Source organism: Boleophthalmus pectinirostris, unplaced genomic scaffold (assembly GCF_026225935.1).
Source record: "Boleophthalmus pectinirostris isolate CB_2022bp ecotype Guang Dong unplaced genomic scaffold, ASM2622593v1 HiC_scaffold_12, whole genome shotgun sequence".
NCBI classification, from domain to species: domain Eukaryota; kingdom Metazoa; phylum Chordata; class Actinopteri; order Gobiiformes; family Gobiidae; genus Boleophthalmus; species Boleophthalmus pectinirostris.
In genome coordinates this window covers 180,761-203,411 of record NW_026571018.1, presented here as the reverse complement: position 1 = coordinate 203,411, position 22,651 = coordinate 180,761, and the positions used below count along the sequence as shown (strand labels likewise).

The following is a 22,651-nucleotide window of genomic DNA, read 5'->3' as shown; positions in this document are numbered from 1 at the left end:
TTTTATATTTCCTTCTATGAGCTCTGCTAACACATCACATATTTAGATCACCATGATACAAATTTGAAAAAGCTGTATTCACTGAAAATAACATATTAGCGTTTGTTTTTGATGTTCTGAGTCTCCCCTTCTTATTCTTCTTATTTATTTATTTGTAAAGGGACAGCACATATTAATGAACATTTAAATGTAAATATAAAGCCAGTGTGGCTCATTTCCATCTTCAGTCTCTCGGCAGGTTGATGTGAAATCATCTACAGGACAGAGAAAAGTACAGCAACAATCACACAAAAGTACATAAAACCAGCGCACTCACTATACACACGACACACTCACTATACACACGACACACTCACTATACACACGACACACTCACTATACACATGACACACTCACTATACACACAACACACTCACTATACACACGACACACTCACTATACACACGACACACTCACTATACACACGACACACTCACTATACACACACTCACTGTACACACGACACACTCACTGTACACACGACACACTCACTGTACACACGACACACTCACTATACACACGACACACTCACTATACACACAATACACTCACTGTACACACGACACACTCACTGTACACACAATACACTCACTATACACACGACACACTCACTATACACACGACACACTCACTATACACACAACACACTCACTATACACACAACACACTCACTGTACACACGACACACTCACTGTACATACAAATGAATTTCAAACAGTTCATTTGAAGTTCAAAGTCAAGAGTTTAAGAGTTAAACCAACAACTTAATGTTTTGTTAAAGATGGTGATATATTTAGCCGTTGAACAACCACTGTTTTAAAGAAAATGCTCGCTAAGAGTTTGTCCAAAAGCACTTTTTCTGAATGACACAGAGCTGTCACTTCTAGAGCCTGTTCTTGTTGTGCGATTTGAATTTCTTTTCACAAACTCCTTCAGAAGAGATGGAGCAGCAAGATTATTTAAATCTTTATATATCAAAATTAAATCGGCATATTTGATTGTGTTGTCCCAATTTTTTTTTTAAATTGTCAAGTATTCTGCAATAGTGATAATTTGTGGGCTTTTTGTCTAATACCTAAAGTGCTGTTTTTTTTTTTATAGATTTTTTTACTTTACTTCACTTTTGCTTGTCAGACTCCAGCCAGTCCAACCCTCCCGTTGTTCTCTGAGTCACTCCCCCTTCAGAGCGCTATCACGATTCACAACACAACTGGCGTGCATCCCCCTACTGAAACTACAACACATCACATCAGGTTTATCAAGCTGCTGTGTACAGTTTTGTGTCATGTTTTTGTACATTTAAATAGAACTATTGTGTGGAAGCATTAGTGATGTAGGTTTAGGGGCGGAGCCTTGCACATACTCATATTGCTAATCGCAAGAAGGGTTTGAAAACGGTCCAGGCGAGGTTGTAACATTCCCCCTGTGTGTTGCTGTGTGAGGACACAGCAACACATGTCACTGCCTACGCATGTGTCGATGGAAAGAAAAAGTATTTGTAGGCATTTACAGTAAGTTAAGTCTATGAGACTATACAGTTTATTTGTATTAATAATTATGAATGCTACAAAAGTTACCCAAAGGAAAACATCATTTTAATCTCCATTTTAAACAAAGCTTTTAGTTTCACCCCTTCTTGAACCGTCACCTTATCGTGGTGGAGGGGTTTGAGTGCCCAAATGAACCCGGGAGCTATGTTGTCAGGGGCATCATGCCCCTGATAGGGTCACCCAAGGCAAACAGCTCCTGGGGGACGGGTCAGACGAAGAACGTTTTAGAAGCCCTTTATGACCATGACCACACAGAGGCCAGTTACGTCGCCCATAATGGCATCACTGGGGCCCCACCCTGGAGCCAGGCCTCGGTTGAGCGTTACCAACTAGGTATAGTTGGCCTCACCTCCATGCACAGCTTGGGCTCTGGATCCCAACTCCTTGAGAGGGGCTGGACTCTCTATTTCTCTGGCGTTGGCCGTGGGGAGCGGCGGCGGGCTGGTGTGGGCCTGTTCATTGCCCCACAGCTCAACCGCCGTGTGTTGGAATTCACTCCAATGAACAAGAGGGTCGCATCCTTGTGCCTTTGGGTCGGGGACAGGTCTCTCACTGGTGTCGGCCTACGGGTCGAACAGCAGTGCAGTGTACCTGACCTTCTTGGAGTCTGTGGGAGAGGTACTAGACAGTGCACCAACTGGGGACTCCATTGTTCTTCTGGGGGACTTCAACGTCCATTTGGGCAACGACAGTGACACTTGGAGAGGGATGATTGGGAGAAACGGCCTCCCCGATCTGAACCCGAGTGGTGTTCTGTTATTGGACTTCTGTGCTAGTCACAGTTTGTCCATAACGAAAACCATGTTTGAGCACAAGGGTGTCCATCAGTGCACATGGCACCAGGACACCTTCGGCTGGAACTTTGTTGTTGTGTCATTTGACCTCCGGCCGCGTGTCTTGGACACTTGGGTGAAGAGAGGAACAGAGCTGTCAACTGATCACCACCTGGTTATGAGCTGTTCTGCTGTCAGAGGGACTTTGAACTTGCACCACAGGGAGGGCTTCTCACAGATTCCGGGGGAGACTGGGAACATGGGGTCCGAGTGGGCTTCGTTCTCGGCCTCTATTGTCGATGCGGCCGCTCGTAGCTGTGGGCATAAAGTCTGTGGTGAATGTCACGGCGGCAATACCTGATCCCGGTGGTGGAAACCGGAAGTAAGGGATGCCGTCAGGCTGAAGAAGGAGTCCCATTGGGCCTTGCTGGCTCATGAGACTCCTGAGGCAGCTCACGGGTACCGACGGGCCAAGCGTGGTGCAGCTCGTGTGGTCGCGGAGGCAAAAACTCAGAGCTGGGAGGAGTTCGGGGAGGCCATGGAGGATGGCCTCAAAGAGATTCTGGCAAACTGTCCAGCGCCTCAGGAGGGTGAAGCAGTGCTTCACCAGCACTATTTACAGTGCGGGGGAGAGCTGTCTACCTTGACTGGGGACATTGTCCAGCGGTGGAAGGAAACTTTGAGGATCTCCTCAATCCCACCATCACATCTTCCAAAGAGGAAGCCAAGACTGGGGAATCGAAGGCGGACTCCATCACCCTGTGGTTGAAGTCACTGAGGTGGTTGGCAACCTCCTTGGTGGCAAAGCTCCGGGGTTGGATGAGATCCGTCCTGAATATCTCAAGTCTCTGGATGTTGTGGGGCTGTCTTGGCTGACACGCCTCTTCAACATCGCGTGGCGGTTGGAGACAGTGCCTCTGAACTGGCAAACTGGGGTGGTGGTCCCTCTGTATAAGAAGGAGGACCAGAGGGTGTGTTCCAACTACAGGGGAATCACACTCCTCAGCCTTTCCGGTAAGGTCTATTCCATGGTACTGGAGAGGAGAATCCGGCCGATAGGCAAACCTCGGGTCCAGGAGGAGCAGTCTGGTTTTTGTCCTGGCCGTGGAACACTGGACCAGCTCTACATTTTGCCCAAGCAGTCCACATGTGCTTTGTGGATCTGGAGAAGGCATTTGACCGTGTCCCTCGTGGTGTTTTTTGGGGGGTGCTCTGGGAGTATGTTGTCCGGGGTCCTTTGCTAAGGGCTGTCCAGTCCCGGTATGACCGGAGCAGGAGCTGTGTTCACATTGCCGGCAGTAAGTCAGAACTGTTCCCGGTGCATGTTGGATTCCGCCCCTGTCACCAGTTGAGTTCATTGTATTTATGGACAGAATTTCTAGTGCAGTCAGGGGCTGGAGGGGGTCCAGTTTGGGGACCACAGGATCATCTCTGCTGTTTGCAGATGATGTTGTCCTGTTGGCTTCATCAAGCCAGGACCTGCAGCACTGGGGTTCTGGGTAATGACTGAAAGGACAAGATTGTGGATACAAGCGCTCAGAGTTTCCTTCGCAGGGTGTCTGGGCGCTCCCTTAGAGATAGGGTGAGGAGCTCAGTCACACGGGAGGAGCTTGGAGTAAAGCTGCTGCTCCTCCATGTTGAGAGGAGCCAGTTGGGGTGGCTCGGGCATCTGTTCCACATGCCTCCTGGGCGTCTCCCTCGGGAGGTGTTCCGGGCATGTCCCACCGGGAGGAGGCCATGGGGAAGACCCAGCACACGCTGAAGGGACTATGTCTCTCGGCTGGCCTGGGAACGCCCCCTGGAGGAGCTGGAGGACGTGTCTGGGGTGAAGGAAGTCTGGGAGTCCCTGCTCAGACTGCTGTCCCCGCGACCCGGCCCCGGGTAAACAGAAGAAAATGGATGGATGGATGGCTTTTAGTTTCAATTCATCAATCTCATTTTTGGATGTTTTTATTGCTCAAAAAAGTACATGGACATCTCCACAAATCTGACCTGTAACTTGGTTTGATGTTGTCCTTTGTCTGTCTCCATGGAGATGGTATAATGCCACGCCATGTGATACTTAAACAACAATAACATTTCCATGGAGACGAGCTAATGGCAGACCCTTCACCCCAAAAGTTACACAGTGCACCTTTAAAGGCTTTTGCTGTGTCTTTATATACCATTGGGCATCTGGCAGAGCAGTGACCTGAGCTGACCAATTTAGACCTACAAATAGACTTGTTCCAGTCTGCTCCTCTGGCTCTGCTCCTGTCGGCTCCTCTGACCCTGTCACAGATCTTCCTGTAAGCTGCTAATTGTGCCCTATTGTTCTGGAGGACTTTGAAGTGAGAGGGGGCTAGATGACACCCATGACACCCAGTCTGCTGTCTCATGTCCCAGGACAGACCTCCTCCACAGGACAAAGGATGGGCTTAAGACCTCAGCACCCAGTGACACCCAGTGACTACCAGTGACACCCAGTGACACTCCAAACACCTGGGACAAAGGCAAACATGTGTGGCCTGAGCAAGGGTCCCAGACGGGGAGGGTCCTGACATGAGACCACCGGGTAGACTCAGGAAGAACTCACCTGTGCGGGCAGCTCAGGGTTAATCTGCCTCTGGGGTGGATCTCTCACCTCTGTAGCCTTCCACACACACACACACACACACACACACACACACACACATGCACACAAACAGGCAAACACATGCACATGCTCTGACACACACGTACACACACACACATTCACAAGAGGGGGTATTATGATTTTATGTTGTTTTTTGTTTTTTTTATCTTTTTAATCTGCTATAATGTTGTTCCCTCATCAAAAACATGCCTGAAGAGGTTTAAAATGTCATCCATGCATATTTCTCTTCCTGTATTACCACATGACATCACAAGGTGGTGAAAGTGTATTCTTTTTGAGAGAAGAACTCACCCTAAATATGCATTGTTATGTGTTGTGTGTTAAACATGTGTGAATGAAATAATCAGAAATGTATCAGAAAATAGTGTAGTAATATGTCATTGGCTAAACATGTATTAACATCAGCTGTCATTACATTTTTTACTATCTCCTTATTGTTCATGGTAATTTCTCTGTAGGCCTTGCTGTGACCTTTGACCCCTGAGTCCAATCTTTTGTCAGTCCAGTCATTTTGTCCATCTGTTTCCTCTTTTCATGATGTCGTCTGGAGGCTGGGCTTAAGTCCCGCCCAACGTTTGAAATTCACACGGAAAATCTTAAAAGAAAAAACAATCTATAAATGACCTTTGTTTTTGTTTAGTTTTTTCCATCTGGATTCAGCATGTGCAGGAGAGAAATACACTGAACAGTTCACAGTCCCCTGGGCTTGACTCTGGTGCAGGGGTAGACCTTACTGACAAGATGCATTTTGTTCATTGGTACAGTTATTGACACTTGGTTTAGTTTGATCATTTGTTTCAAATGTGTAAAAAAACTGACATTTGCAAAACAGCTCACACCGAATCCTAAACACAATTTGAGTTTTCCTAAACAAAATTTTGTCTCAGCAAAATGTAGTTTCATATTAAAAACTGAAGGTTCTGTGCTGTTTCAGTCATTAGACAGCGGGGATAGGACGAAACAAGATGAGATTTTAATATAATTCCAACATATACACTAGCATTTCATGCTTCAGTTTCCAATTTTGGCCTCACAATTTTGTTATTTATTTAATTTCATAATTTTGTTTCCATTCTAGTGCCTCTTTTTGGAATTGTAAGACATGGAACTCACCAACACGTAACCCTTTTTTGTTTCATCTAAATGTAAAGATGAAAAAAAAAAAAAAGAAATAATTTTTCCCTTGTGTGGTATCTTTGTCTTGAACCATCCCTCACAGACAGAGCAGCTGCCATTGGGAGTCACACTTTACACACATACATTTTGGACTAGAAAAGTTTAGCTTTTTGTCTGAAACCAGTCTGTGTTGTATTATGTCAAATACAAAAGTACACATTATCAATTGCAAAGTAGATTTTGCAGTGAAACAGCACAGAACCTTCAGTTTTTAATATGAAACTACATTTTGCTGAGACAAAATTTTGTTTAGGAAAACTCAAATTATGTTTAGGATTCGGTGTGAGCTGTTTTGCAAATGTCAATTTTAATAGAGAAATGTGCCAAAGCGACTGAATCCCATTTCAGAACATGTTTGTGCAGATCGAAACTACAGTGTCACACGTATTTCTGCACAATAACACAGGAGAGTTTGTTTGAGGAGGAAATGATGGTACTTCAGAAATTACACTCTTTGTGATTTGCTGATTGCGTCCATTCATGTTTGGATGTGATTGTGATGAATCTTGCAGCTTCTGAGTGCTCCGTCCTGTTCTTCTTGAGCTCCGTGCCAGGCCTTCACGCTTTGATGCACTTCACTTGGCGTGTTAGCACTGATGACACGCTAACATGCTAACGCTAAGCTAACTCCAATGCTAACTCCACAGCCACACATGCTCAGACAGGCTCGCCGTGTGCAGAGGGGGGAGTACTCAGTTACATTTAGTTAGTTTAGTTTACATTTTTAAAGACTTTTGAGAGTACTTTTCTTGCAGCATACCACCTACTCTTAATGTTTTGATTCCTTTTGATTGAGAAGAAGGACAAGGTGTTTGGCCATGGCGTTTTGTGGGGCAACATCTGTAGAAAGGAACATGTGGGTGTGGCGTCGCAGCCAAGACTGGTGGGATTGATATGTACACTTGTGTACGTTTGTGAGCACCTACTCTTGTGGGAGGAAACACTCCAGATGAATGCGACTTGGTCATTCAGACTGAAGTAGTAGTAGTATGTCAAAAGATCAGATATGTATCAGTTTTAGGAGCACATATCCAAGTGGCCTGGGTCGCATTTGAAAAAATCTGTGTCATTAAAAGATCAGATACAGGTCACATAGTAGGGGCGAAAAAATCAGATTTGGTTCACTTCAGGCTGCAGTCTGAACATAGCCTAAGGCTACAGTGACAAAAGATTTATGTTTGACAATATAAAATGATTTGAACATTAGTGTTTCTTGCAGCTCTTCTTCAGATATGATTTTGTTTGTCTCATTTTTGTGTGTGAATGTCAACTTACATCAACTTCAAATTATAAATCAGAAGTTACATCCTGACCGTTACTCTTTCTTACTTGAGTAGTACTTTTCCCAAATACTTTTTTTTTTCTCTTACTTGATAAGTATTTCTCTTAGTTGAGTAATTTCTTGGACCACTTCCTTGCACTTATTCTACTTGAGTAATATTAGGTAATGTTACTGTTACTTGCGTAGAATTTTTGGCTACTCTATCTACCTCTGGTCATGTGCAGAAGAAAGCAAGAAAGCAACTACAGGCTGTAATCTTGAGTTTTATTTGAACAAAGCTGCACTATGAAACTTTTCTGATGGAGGATCTACTACCTGGTTGTCATTATGGAGATGTTGGGTTTGGAATGGTCCACAGTATAGCATTACCCATATCTGTTTCCATAGAGACCTAGAAAGTCTGTCCATAAAAACAATGAACAGAACCGGTGACAGGGGCGGTCCTGCCAGAGTCCAACATGCACCGGGACTGACTTACTGACGGCAATGCGAACACAGCTCCTGCTCCGGGCATACAGGGACTGGACAGCCCTTAGCAAAGGGCCCTGGACCCCATACTCCCAGAGCACCCCCCACAGGACACCACGAGGGACACGGTCGAATGCCTTCTCCAAGTCCACAAAGCACATGTGGGCTGGTTGGGCAAACTCCCGGGAACCCTCAAGCACCCGATGGAGAGTGTAGAGCTGGTCCAGTGTTCCACGGCCGGAACAAAAACCACACCGCTCCTCCTGGATCCGAGGTTCCACTATCGGCCGGATTCTCCTCTCCAGTACCCTGGCATAGACCTTAACTGAGAGGCTAAGGAGTGTGATTCCCCTGCAATTGGAACACACCCTCCGGTCCCCCTTCTTAAGATACTCGAATCTCATCCACCCCTGAAGCCTTGCCACCAAGGAGCCTCATTGACTCCAGCAAGGGTGATGGACGAGTCCGCCTCCGAGTCCCCAGCCTCGGCTTCCTCCTCGGAAGACGTGATGTGGGATTGAGAAGATCCTCAATGTATTCCTTCTACTGCCCAATAACATCCCCAGTTGAGGTCAACAGCTCTCCCCCCGCACTGTAAACAGTGTTGGTGAAGCACTGCTTTACCCTCCTGAGGCGCCGAACAGTTTGCCAGAATCTCTTTGAGGCATAAGCCTCCTCCATAGCCTCCCCAAACTCCTGCCAGCACCAAGTTTTTGCCTCTGTGACCACACTGGCTGCAAAACGCTTGGCCTGTCGGTACCCATCAGCTGCCTCAGGAGTCCCACAAGCCAACAAGGCCCAATAGGACTCCTCCAGCCTGACAGCATCCCGTATTTCCAGTTTCCACCACCGGGTTCAGGGATTGCAGCCGCAGCAGGCACCACAGACCTTATGACCACAGCCACAACTGGCCGCATCGACAATAGAGGCCGAGAACAAAGCTCACTCGGATTCCATGTTCCCAGCCTCCCCCCGGTCTCTGAGAAGTCCTCCCGGAGGTGCGAGTTGAAAGTCCCTCTGACAGAGGGCTCTGCCAGACATTCCCAACAGACCCTCACTACATGCTTGGGCCTGCCAGGTCTTCCTCCTCCGCGAGCGGACCCAACTCACAACCAGGAGGTGATCAGTTGACAGCTCAGCCCCTCTCTTCACCCGAGTGTCCAAGAAAGACACGCAGCCGGACGTCAGATGACACGACAACAAAGTCAATCATCAACCTCTGGCCGAGGGTGTCCTGGTGCCATGTGCACTTATGGACACCCTTGTGCTTGAACATGGTGTTTGCTATGGACACACTGTGACAAGCACAGAAGTCCAGTAACAGAACACCAACTCAGATTCAGATCAGGGAGGCTGTTTATCCCAATCACCCCTCTCCATCCAGGTGTCACTGTCATTGGCCACATGGACGTTGAAGTCCCCCAGTAGAACAATGGAGTCCTCAGTCTGTCCACTGTCCTGTACCCCTCCCAGTGACTCCAAGAAGGCCGGGTACTCTACACTGCTGTTCGGCCTGTAGGTCGACACCACAGTGAGAGACCTGTCTGAGCTGTGGGGCAATGAGCCGACACCAGCCCGTCGCCGGTCCTCGCATCTAACACCAGAGAAATAGAGAGTTCAGCCCCTCTCAAGGAGTTGGGTTCCAGAGCCCAAGCTGTGCATGGAGGAGAGGCTGACTATATCTAGTCCGTAATGCTCAACCTTCCGCACAAGCTCAGGCTTCTTCTCCCCCAGCGAGGTGACATTCCATGTCCACAGAGCTAGTCTCCATGTCCAGAGATTTAGTCGCCAAGGCACCTGCCTTCCACTGCCACCCAAATCTCTCTGCATCATGCCCCTATGGATCCTCTTGCAGGTGGTGGGCCCACTGGAATACGATCTCACATCGCTGTTTTGGGCTGTGTCCAGCCGGACCCCATGGGGAACGGCCCAGCCACCAGACGCTTACCATCAAGCACCCACCCCAGGTCTGGCTCCAGGGTGGAGCCCCAGTGACGCCAATCCAGGCGACGTAACTGGCCTTGTTTTTTCTCTTATAATAAGGGCTTCTGACCCACTCTTAGTCTGACCCGTCCCCCAGGAGCTGTTTGCCTTGGGTGACCTTACCAAAGGAATGAAGCCCCCGACAACAAAGCTCCCAGGATCATTTGGGCACTCAAACATCTCCACCACAATAAGGTGATGGTTTAGGGAGGGGATGTCATTCTGTGTTACACAAAATTGTCTCTTGTGCTTTTAGCCATGTTATAATGTTGTTACCTCCTCAAAAACATACTTGGAGTTGTGTTTTGTTTTGTTCACATATGTCAAATGCTCTGGCCAAAAATGCTCTGTTCCACCTTGTGATGTCTGAAACAGTAGTTTTCAAGTTAACAGCCACCTACTTTTACCTTTTTTTAGTAGAGATTGGAAATTCCATGGCTGAAAGTGTCCAAATGATTCTAGTGAAGGTGTATGGAGTTTAAAAACACAGTGGAACAGTTCCTGTATTACCAAATGACATCACAAGGTGGAACAGAAGAACTCAGCCTAAATATACAGGGTTTGTGTGTTAAATGAATGAAACAAAACACAAGTCTAGGTGTGTTTGTGATGAGGACCACTGTAATAATAGTGTGTATGAAATCTAGTGTCCTTTAATAGATTAGCCTAAACATAACAGTGCCCCAAGTTAGAACTGAAGATGTGTCAGAGTTAAATGATTCACTGGTGTATTTTTTTTCTCGCCCGGCTCTGAGTTTATCTGGAGCTGACCCTGAAATGACCCCAGAATGACCCCGGGGTGAAGATTGGGACAGGAGGTGAGAGGGGAGAGAGAGAGACAGAGAGAAAGGAGAGAGGGAGAGAAAAAAGAGAGAGGAAAGAGCGGGAGACGGGGAGAAGGAGAGGGAGGAGAGAGGGGGACATAGAGAGGGGGACAGAGAAAGGAGAGCAAGGGGGAGGGTGGGGAGAGAGAAGGGAAGGAAAGAGGGAGAAAGAAAAGAAAAAAAAATAGAGAAAGGGGCGAAGTGAGGGAGATAGGAGAAAGAAAGAAGAGAGGAGGTGAGAGAGAGGAAGACAGGAGTAAGGTAGGAAGAAAAGAGAAAAGAAACATGTGCACTAAACCTTTCAGGATCCCATGGTGACAGATATGTTTAATGTCATACTGTGGAACATTCCTCTAGAAAAATCCAAATTTCACTTTGTTCTTGCTGTAGAAACCGTGACACCATGAGGAATGTGGAATTACAAAATGATGAATACTGTAGGCCTATAACATTACTCCCTCATGCTAAGTTAAAGTTACAGTGTGCAACTTTCTGGAGGTGTTATGTCACCCGCGTGACTGTGTAGAAACACAAAGTTAAAACCATACTTCAGAACATTCTTCATAGAAATAGACCATTCGTGTCATAGTGTGGAAGATTACTAGCCTGATTCATCAGTTGGTTTTACCTCGTTTTACTTCGTTTCACTTCATAGAAGTGACGGTTTGTCTGACCTTAGATTTCGTTCTCTCGATGGTAGACGGGTACTTTTTATCATTTAACCAGTCGCTGCTGTTTGGTTGTGATGTATGTAATGTGCCGCTAACGGAGCTAACTGGTATATTAAGCTTTTCCCAAATCCTGTAGGAAGAAGAACAATAACATCTTTCCCCTTGATGAAATTCACCAAACATTTTCTTTGTTCCGGCTTTAAATCCTCGATCTGGGTTAATGTTAGGGTTAACAACACAGAATATATGGCTCTTCGTTGATTGGCTGGTGCCTGAACTTGTACTTCGGGGTTTTTGCGAACCGTGTATTCTGATTCCTGACCTAGTCACTGGAGAGAAATGAAATGAGTGGAGGCACTAGATGGTGCCAGCCTGGCTAGAAGATTATAGCCAATGGAACATTTCAATGGAAACAAAGAGTTGAGGCCCTCCTCCAGGCCAAGTAAGAGTCAGGTCTGTGGAGATGCAAGCCTGTTCACAGTAAGGACACAGGTGTTTCTATGTTTTTCAGGACAATAAAACATTAACAAAAAACTTCTATACTACGACCAAAGGTTCAGCTTCTGCTCACCTGTGTGGTCCTCTACCGCCACCCTCAGGACACATGCAGAATTGAGAAAAAAACGTTTAGAAAAACTTGATGAACAGCACAAAATATACATGCAAAAATAAATAATAATAATGGAATGGAATGTAAATGTGCTTATCATTATCTTGAATTTTGTGAAGATGAGACTGATAAATTAAGTCAAATGATTAAAGGGTATCATGTGAAATGGACCTGTTAGCTCACTCTAAACTCTGTTTCAGATCCTGTGTGCATAATGGACTCTTGTGAGCTGTAAGACATGTAACATGACAGGAGGTAACAATATAATGTTGTTACCTCATCAGAATGCTCTTTTCCACCTTGTGATGTCATGTGGTAATACAGGAAGTGCTCCACCGTGTTTTTAATCTACATACACCTTCACAAGAATCATTAGGACGATTTCAGATTTTTCAGAAGTTACTAAAGGTAACTTGAAAATTACTGCTTCATGACATCACAAGGTGGAACAAAGCATTTTGAGCTTTGGAGATGTAAACTGGCTAATAATCCAGAATTACTCAAACATGTGTGAATGAAACAAAATACAACTCCAGGTCTGTTTTTGAGGAGGTGACAACATTCTATCATGTCTTAAAGCTCACAAGAGTCATTTTTGTGTAATATAGGACCTGTAAAGATTAAACTTAACCCTTGTATTGTGTTAGAAAGCTACACGCGTCTTTAGTGTTACCGGGTCAAATTTGACCTGTGATTTAACTCAGCCTGAAAATACTTAAAAACACTAGATATCATCCAATATTGTTTTTCACCTCATAACTAACTTAGTATGTGTTCATGTCCATGGAAACATTTTTTTTTTTTTTTGACTCCACAGACCTTTTATCTTAAAATATACCACTCGTTTTTTATTACAAAAACTGCTTAAATTCACTAATTATATTTCCTATAGTGATAAAATTAGTAATTATATTATATAATTATACTATAATCATAATAATTTTATATATAATACATATAATATAAATCTAATTTATATAAGTATAATTATATTGGGTGTCAAGAGGCTTGATGACCATGAACTGTCACTTTTTCTTGACTTGAAGACGTCTCTTTCAGTCTTTGTGACATCTGGGTTCTCCTATACGTATTAACCTGCGACACATGATCCTGATTTTTTTTTTTTTTTTTGTCCATCCAAAAAGTCCTATTCATAACATATAACCTGGCTCTAGATTCACTCCTGTAACCGTGAGCTTCATTTGAGCAGCGCCAAACGCTGTGGGTGACGTCACACTCACTTAGTCCACTTCTATTATTCAGTCTGTGCCCTCATCATCATCCTCAGACACATCTTCCTCAGCTTCACTTTCCTGTCTGTCTTCAGAGTCACTGTCATGACCAAAAATCTGATCCAGTGCCTCATAAACAGTGAACCTGCTCATGTTGACTGATGCTGCAACAGAATACAGCTGATAATATCTCACTGTTTATATATGACAATGTTTATTTTTGATTCAAAATGTATCAATGTGCTGCGAGAAAGAGAAGAGTTCACGTGGGTGAAGACGACCTTTTTATGTGTGTGTGTGTGTGTGTGTGTGTGAGTATAGATTCTACGAGAAAGTTTGAGTTCACGTGGGGGAGGGGTGGTGAAGGGGGCAGGTGTGTGTGGTGTTTACGCGCGCGCACGTGTGTGTGTGCGTGTGTGTGTGTGCATGTGTGTTTGTGTGTCTGTGCGTGTGTTCTAGTTTCTACGAGAAAGTTTGAGTTCATGTTGTGGAGATGTGGTGAAGGGGGCCTGTGTGTGTGTGGGGGGTTGCATGTGTAGGGGTGCGTGTGTATGTGTGTGTGTGTGTGTGTGTGTGTTGTGGGGCACACTGAGCCATATTTGATCCACAGAGCAGCCTACAGCTTGTAAGTGATGCTTAAAACAGCCACTATTCTCTGCCGGGTCATTTTTGACCCGTAACACCACAGATGTTACTTTTTTTTTCAGACCTTTACAGTTTACTAAAATGGTGAAAATTAATTTTTTTGTGTTAAAATAGTTGTGTCTGAGGATTAGATGAAGCCTCGTTCCAGTACAAAAAAACAAATGGCAGTTTTTACATACCTAAACTTGAAAACGGGTCAATTTTGACCCTAACACAATATAAGGGTTAAGTGAAATGTTTGAAATGTAGTGGTTTAAAAAGTTTCATAAACAGATCTTACATATACTTATAGCTTTTGCGGTCATTAGTTATCATGTATAGCGTAGCCTAGATCTTTCAAACTTTTTGAAAATGAATCTGACCCGTAGTCTGACCTCCTTTGCACATGAACGTTCTCTGAGTTTGCTCTGTTCTATCACTGTTTTGTTTTTCTTCTTATTCTTTCTGCCAACACAAAGACTCTAGAGCGAAGAATCAAAACTTCATCTGAGAACAGCACACACTTCAAGTTTAGGGGATTAGGGAAGAGATGAGGGATGCAAGGAGGAGGAGAGAGAAGAGGGCAGCGTATATAGGAAGAGAGGGATGGAGGGAGAGAGAAGGGGAGGATAGAGAGGAAACAGAGAGGGGAATGAGTGAATGAGGAAGAGGAGAGAGAAATGAATAAAGAGAAGGGGGGAGATGGAGAGTCATCACTATTTCCTGGGATTATAGACAGAGGCCATAAGAAACAATAGTATAGATGTAGAATAATGATTTGACATAAACTTGGGGTGTTCTACATGTATGTCTATAGTAGAATGTTGCTGTTGCTGTTCACATGGTGACACAATGTACACATAGCAATCACTGTCAAAAAAGTTTTATGATGGTTTGAAAATGGATTTAAACCACACATTTCAGGACCCTGGTTCTGTTTCAGGTGTTTGAGTTTGTAGTTCTTTCTAAACCAGTTCTTTCTGGTCAGATTGTGTTAAAACAAAGATCAGATTAAAGTCTAACTTGAATAACAGCTTCAGACTGACTAGAACCTCCAGTTAGCATCACACCCCCAGAGAATGTTGATGAGATTAGTTGAGAGATTAACTTGTCAACATAGTAGCTAAATTACTCAAAATGGACTCTGGTGAGCTTTAAGCCATCTTAGAATGTTGTTACCTTGTCAAAAACAAACCTGGAGTTGTTTTGTTTCATTCACACATTAAGTAAACCTTTATTATTAGTCTATCTGCATCCCCAAAGCTCAAAATGCTCTGATCCACCTTGTGATGTCATTAAGTGTGAGAGAACTCAGCCTAAATCTGCAGGGTTTGTGTGTTAACAAATCAGAAAGAGCATAATATGGGCCCTTTAAATAATCACTCACATCAGATAATGTGGTTTACATTGTCACTTAAAAGTCCCATATTATGCAAAATGAACTCTGGTGAGGTTTAAGCCACATTAAACATGTGTGAATGAAACAAAACACAACTCTGTTTTGGCGAGGAAACTACGTTATAACATGGATCAGAAAAGTATAAGATCCTAAAAAAAAGTCTCATTTTGGTGTGCATATGAACAAAGCACTGTAGTTGTTATTATAGTTTCATTGTTGACATGATATGTTTGACAAAAATATAATTTAGCTTGCAAAAGTGAACGTGCCAAAATGAAAATCCTGATGCCAAATTTAGTCTAAATGAATTCTAAATCCGGAGCCAAAATCATGAAAATACAGTGAGTTTTTAATATGTTTTTATTACTGGAGTGTACAGAGCTTTTGTTACAGTCTTCAATTGTGATTCATTAGAAAGCATTTTACATTTCTGTTTTTGTTTTTTTTTTTACATAAGAAAAGGTCATTCGGAAAAGTCCAAAATGCAGCGGAAATAGCGCAGTCCATGTTCAGATTGTTTAGAGTCCCGATTCAATCCCAACTCAAATCTGCTGCAGGAAAAAACATGGAGGAGCCAGTCCAATTGTCAACTATATAGCGCCATCTAGAGGTGAATAGTGGAAAAAAAAAAATGAAAATCTAAAGCAGCTACAAGTGCAATGAGGTCGAACAAAGACAGAAACACAGAATCTTCTGAATCAGGTTTTTTCTTTCTGCTTTTTAAAAGATCGTCATGAAAATCAAAGTAAAAATCTACAGTCCAATATTTTTTTTTACCATAATATTTCACAAGTACTCCATCAATATAACACATACAAACACACAATAGAACTGATGAGCACTGCAGAGGCCTCAAATCTCTAAGTATCACATGATTATGGATTTGTAATTCATCTTATGATAATTAAAGGGATTGTATGAATAACTAACACAACGGTTAAAGTTGACACGCTGTTAGGGTTAGGGAACAAGATGGAGCAGAGGAGAGGGTCAGAGGATGAAGTGGAGAGGGGGAGATGGAATAAAGGAGAGGGTCAGATGGAGCAGAGGAGGAGAAGACGGTCAGATGGAGCAGAGAAGAAGGGTCAGATGGAGCAGTGGAGCAGAGTAGAGGGTCAGATGGAGCAGAGGAGAGGGTCAGATGGAGCAGAGGAGAGGGTCAGATGGAGCAGAGGAGAGGGTCAGATGGAGCAGAGGAGCAGAGTAGAGGGTCAGGTGGAGCAGAGAAGAAGGGCAGATGGAGAGTTGAGAGTTGATAGAAGTTTCTGAAATACTTCAAAGACCACTATATGTTTTACAGCTTGCCTTTCAATGTTTGTATTTAGCCTGGCAACGGTGATGGAGTGGGCTAAGCATTCACCCTCAAATGAGACGGTTGCTGGTTCAAACCTCACTGTCCCCATGACAATTCCTGCTTTATGCCTACTTCACAATATGGAGCTGGCTGGGAAAGGGAGGGCATCTGGCGTAAAAACCTACCAAATCACAGTGTGACTATTTTTTTGCAGCAACTTAATATCCAAAGGTATACTGTATGTATAAAACATCATTTGATCATTCTATTGTTCTATTATTCTATTTAATTAAGTGAAATTTGAAATCTCTGCAGTGCTGGTTTTGCCTGTTTAAATAAAAGGCAAAAATAACATGAAATTTTCAGAACACGACACAAAAACTGAAAATTATTTATGAATTTTGTTAATTTAAACTTAATTTTGTTACATCATTACCATCTGAGTTTACAGTACCAGCGACAGAGATGCTCCCAAAAGAACATGAACCATACCGAACATGTCTGTTAGTGACAAACTGAAAAGAAACCGTCTTCATGCACAAACCCGTATCAGGGACTTCACATGAAGCCCAGGAAATGGAGGAGTAACCATCTCTTGATCCTAAAATTATCTTTGAAATTATGTCTTTTTTTTAGGTTTAATGTATGCACTGTTTGTCATAAAATACCGCCGATTGAACAGCACATTTTAAACTAGAAATAAGAAATTAAAAACTAGAAAATACAAACAATAATGCAAAACAATTCCCGGCCTTAGAAAGATTCTTCATGTACAGAGGACCTCATTAGCTTTAGCCGTTAGCTGTTAGCCACTAGCGTTAGCCTTAGCTGGTCTCCAGCTTGGCCATCTCCTGAACGTAGATGCCGATGCTCTCGCTGTCGAACAGGACGAAGTAAACCGTTTTGATGGTGGAAGACATCGTCGCCACAAAGTAACTGGAGATGGCCTTCAGGATGAGCTGCGCTGCTGTCTGCTTTGGGAAACCGTTCCTGGGGAAAAAAGAAAAAAATATCTTTATTATAGAAGGGTATTCTCTCTCAAAATCAACTTTTTGGACTTTCCACAGTCATCAAAAACACACCTGAAGGTTTTAGACAGAATCAGATCAGGTGGTACAGAATCTATGACCAAGAATCTACAATAATACAAATTTTCTGCTTCCTAGCTCTATTTTTTATGAAGTAATGGTCTCTCAAACATGCTTATAAATTAAGGCTTCCGAAAAAGAGCATGCCCCCCCCCCCCCCCCCCGCGTGACTATAGATAGTATCATTTGTCTATAAAATTGTTATAAGTACACCTGTGCGTAACACTGCCACCTTATATGACGCCAACAACGCTCGCTGGTTTACTGAAGTAGCAGTCACAAAGCGGGATGATTGTCGGCAATATTCGGCACGTTTTCGCTGAAAAATCTCAAGCGGCTTATCAGAGTGATTGGGGTGTAATGTATTTAAGTGACGCCTTAATTTATTGGGCTTCATGCTGTCGGCTGCCAACATTTTTAGACACAGTAAGCACACCGGTCTTTCCTCGTCTCCCACCGTAGTCACAGTGAAGCCAAGCGCTACATACACTTCGTCATATTTCCTCATCTTAACTTTCGGGAGATTTTCGTTTGTCTCTTTATCTCCGTCTCTCTCCGTCTGTCTTCTCATCCCTGTTAAATATTTTTTCATGGTGTCACTTGAGGGTCTGCTACACTTCGTGTCTACACTTCATACTCAAACTCTGTGCTGTGTGCAAAGCGCGCATACTCAGTGCAAACAAAACTCCTGCACCACCGAGCGAATGCTCCCTGCGCACACTCTGCCAATGAGAGCGCCACTGCCCCCTAATGTAGTGGAAGTGCAATTGCACTTTATTCTAAAGGCCCGTTCAGACCAAAGCGTCAAAGCGTCCACTTTCTATGTAAAGTCTATGTGGACGCGCGACTAGAGCGTCCTGCGTTTTTGCGGCGCGTTTTCGGCGTCAGCGCGGCGCGGCGCGAATCTGGCGTCAGCGCAGCGCGTCTTCAGCGTTTTGGCGTCAGCGGCCAAGACGCGCGTCCAAGGCGTCAGCGTCAAGAAGTTGAAAATGCTGAACTTTTCGCGTCAGACGCGCCGCGTCAACCAATCAGGGACGAGTATCCAGAGACGCAGCGACGTTATTATCAGGAAGCAAGACCCGAGAACCAGAACGAGAACCACAAACATGAGCGGAGAATAAATATATACGCCACAATCACCGAGCCGATCGCGAGGAATACACCAGGACCGGACCAGGACCAAACCAGGACTAGACCGAGACTAGACCGAGACTAAACAAGGACTAGACCGGGACTAGACCGTGATTAGACCAGGACTAGACCGGGACTAGACCGGGACCTGACCGGGACTAGACCGGGACTAGACCAGGACTAGACCGGGACTAGACCGTGATTAGACCAGGACCAGACCGGTATTAGACCAGGACTAGACCGGGACTGATCCAGTGTCATTAGCGGAGTATAAATATATATACGCCCCAGTCGTCGACCCGATCTCCTCCTTTGATGTTTTATGTCATAAAAACACTCTCTCAGTCTGGTCTGACATTGTTTCGGGAAAAGAGCGGGACCGGGCTCTTGTTTCCAGGGCAACGGACGCGCGTCAAGTATTTTTGTCCCGTTCGTCCACGGCGTCAAAGATGCGCGTCGGGGGCGTCTAAACTCAAATGCAAAGGCTCCAAATAGAGGCGTCAATGCGTTTTTTTGACGCTTTGGTGTGAACGGCCCTTAAGACCCCAGGGGGGCGCGCCCCACTATTTGAGAAGCACTGCCTTAGTGTGACATCACAACATAGTCAGCGTGCATCCCACTAATGAAACATCGCATCAGGTTTGTCCATTTCTGAAGTATTGTTTTGTATCATGTGTATAGATATTTATGGAGAAAAGCCGTGCGGAGGGCTTAAGTGCATCTGTTTAATCACACTTCATTTTTCTGCATTAGAGATGGGACAAGACAGAACACACCAGCGAGACAAAATGACATTTTGACAGAATTTATCATAAATGTAGTGGTTTTTCTGTTCACAATTTTGATCCTTACATAAAGATATATCCAAACGCAACCTCATGTGTGCACAATCTAGTGGAAAATTGCTCTTGTGACACGAGATCTCGCCCTCTGGGTTGTAGTTGATTAACTGGTCAGGACATGTCTTTAGTTCACCAAGAATTTTAGTCGACTTACATCCCGACTTGTCCCATCCCTCTTCTGTGTGATGTAAAAACGTGTATCTCACCGCCCGCTGCCGATGGAGGGGAAGGCCACAGACTTGAGTTTCTTCTCGTCGGCTAAAGCCAAACAGTTCCTGACGGTTTTGTCCAGAAGCTCCTCACACTTGTCTGAGCCCCAGCCTGGACTGTGGCAGTGGATCACGTATTTTGCAGGGAGCCCGAAGCCCGACGTCAGCACCGCTACAGTGGGAGAGAGAGGCAGAGAGAGAGATAACATATTTAGATCATAAATGTTACCTTTCATTGTTTTGAAAATGCTACTGTATAGTCGCCGAAAAAGAACACATTAACATGTTTAAAAATGTTCACTTGCATTTTTGAGTAAAGTCACTCCACCTTCAGAGCACCACCACAACACGTGCGTCCCGCTAATGAAGCTGCTGCACATCACTTCAGGTTTGTAGAGTTGCAGAGTATTGTTTTGTATCCTGCTTTTAAATTCTAGATTTTATCCTAATCTGGGTTTGACTTAACTCCAGCCCCCAACGAAGAAGTTTTAGAGTGAAACTGACCTGCCTCTGTTCACTCCCCAACATCATTATGGGTTGTTATGCTCCAACTGCATATTAGTGGTCTCACCTGTCGCGTTGTTATCATGTTTTTTACACTTATGCAGAACTGTCATGTGGGAGCATGGGTAACATAGACTTGTGGGCGGAGCCTTGTATAAGATTGTTCTACTAACTGTAAGGAGGGTTTGAATAGGATCCAGGAGAGATCGCCAGATTACTCAAACATGCAGGGATGACACAACCTCTCCAGGTGTGTTTTTGATGAGGGAACAGTAGTGTTATATCATGTTAGAAAGTCCAATAGGTCAATTTTGCAAAATACCTCCTCTTTAAAAAAAACATACACAAAACTAAAGACCAAAGCATGTGGAGGTTTTGGACTCTTCATAATCCCAAATCAAAAACATGCCACAAATGTCTGGATGTTTTTAGCTCATAATAATGTAAGCGTCACATTATCCCCTTTGTGGATTCCACTTCAGATTGACTTAAAGATTACAGCATCGTCGGCTCAAAAATCACTTCTCCAAATCTACAAAATGTCTGGAGAATTAAACATCAGATTTTGCAGTTCAAATGCAAACGCTTTAGCCTCCATCAAACTCAAATCGGCACCATCAGAAATCCTGCCAGAGAAGAGAGGAGAGTGCTGTGAAGAGAAGAGATGTGCCGCTCCACTTCATTATCCGACACAAAAGTGAGAGAAGTCTTAAGGCAAGTAGGTTTCCAGATGTTTGAGGAGGAAGCTGATGATGGAGCAGAGGAGGTGTGAAGTGCTCATTAGGAGTGATACACACGCTGCTCTGGAACAGTTTAAAGTCCCCAGACAGGCTGGACTACGCATATCACGAAAACGCACTTTACATCATCAGAATTTAAAAACTGACTAAACATTTGACTTTTTTCTCCCAATTTAGGAACTTTTTAGGTTTCAAAATTTTACTTCCTGGTTTATGAGTTCACACTAGGGAATTCCATAACTGTTTGCAACCAAGTGGTACCATGTGGGTCAAAACTACTAAATGAACCCCATCAAAAAACGACTGCGCACCCCGCAATCCAGAGCCCCCATACACAGATCCACTCGGGCGTCCCAGCACGACTTCAGTAAACTACAAAGCCGCACCACCCGGAGCGCACACAAACACACATGGAGCAGACAGCGACTGCACAGCGAAACACACCCACAGGCACACTCATCACTCCACACCGACGAGGAACAGAATGGAGGAACGAACCGAAAAAGCAAGCACAATGTGCCACTTCTAGACACAACTGAACAACTGAGTCACTGCGAACACGGCGACAATCCGTTGGTCCCAGACAGCACCCTCCCACGCCACAACTGAACAAAGCCCCGAGTCACCGTGAACACCACAAACAAACAAAACCACTCACCCATCACACTGTTGGGTTTCATTTAAAATCCCACGCGGTTTATTTGTGAAAAAAGTTTGAAAATAGACCATTCAGTGACAGCGCCCTATAATCCAGAGCACCTAATAGTGTGGAAAATACCGTACACAGAAATTATGACAAATATTTGACAAATTAAAATATAAGAAAACATGTTTATTTTGTGGAAATATTCGACAGAATTCTCCAGTGTGATGTTATCAGATGTTGCCATCGACAGAAATTTAGGGGCCCAGGGCAAGAAGCCTCATATAGGCCCCCCTATAATCCAATCCAATTTTGGGGCCCGGGACGACAGACCCCATTGCCCCCCCCTTCCATCTTCACTCCTGGTTATCAATATGGAACCCTCTAAAATCAAACTCTCTACTTCCTGTAATTTTCAACATATTTTTTGACCTTTCTTCACAAATTGCTTCTCAATTTGTGTAAAACTATAATTTATATTTACAACAGGTATTAAACAGTAAAATTAGTGAATCATAAAAACCTCTCAGATGCACATTAAAGCCTCTTATGAGGAGCTTACTATGATTCTGAACAGCTGAATTTGTAAAAAAAAATTTAAAAAATAAAAAATAAATGGGTTAGGGTTAAAAAAGGATCCATATTACACAATTTTCTGATCTATGTTCTAATGTTGTTTCCTCATCACAAACAGACCTGGAATTGTGGTTTGCTTCATTCCCACGTGTTTAAAAGCCCTGTATATTTGAGTTGTTCTTTTAATGAACTATCTCATGCTCCTGAAAATGTGCTTTTTGTGTTTTTTCTTGAGTTTTCAGACTATTTAAAAACTTTTTTTTTGGAGTACTTGCTAATGTTTGCATTGTGTCACTATGGTAACTGCTGAACATTCCACCATAGACAAACATCCCCTGCATGTCACTGCAAAGTATCG

At 43.9% G+C, this 22,651-nt stretch overlaps 1 protein-coding gene across 5 annotated transcripts in view; it reads right to left on the bottom strand.

The window, feature by feature from the left end:
- Positions 1-15,608: 15,608 nt before the first annotated feature.
- Positions 15,609-22,651, bottom strand: part of LOC110163960 (core histone macro-H2A.1) — a 32,049-nt gene continuing 25,006 nt past the window's right edge. For 4 of the 5 annotated variants that reach the window (XM_055148311.1, XM_055148310.1, XM_055148313.1 and 1 more), the window contains exons 8-9: positions 19,828-20,002; positions 15,609-17,550 (exon numbers count right to left, since the gene is read on the bottom strand). In XM_055148311.1, the coding sequence (XP_055004286.1) occupies positions 17,385-17,550; positions 19,828-20,002 (341 nt within the window). In that variant the 3' untranslated portion in view covers positions 15,609-17,384. Of the gene's footprint in view, positions 17,551-19,827; positions 20,003-22,651 lie in introns of those variants that run through there. The other variant, XM_055148314.1, reaches the window with a different exon arrangement.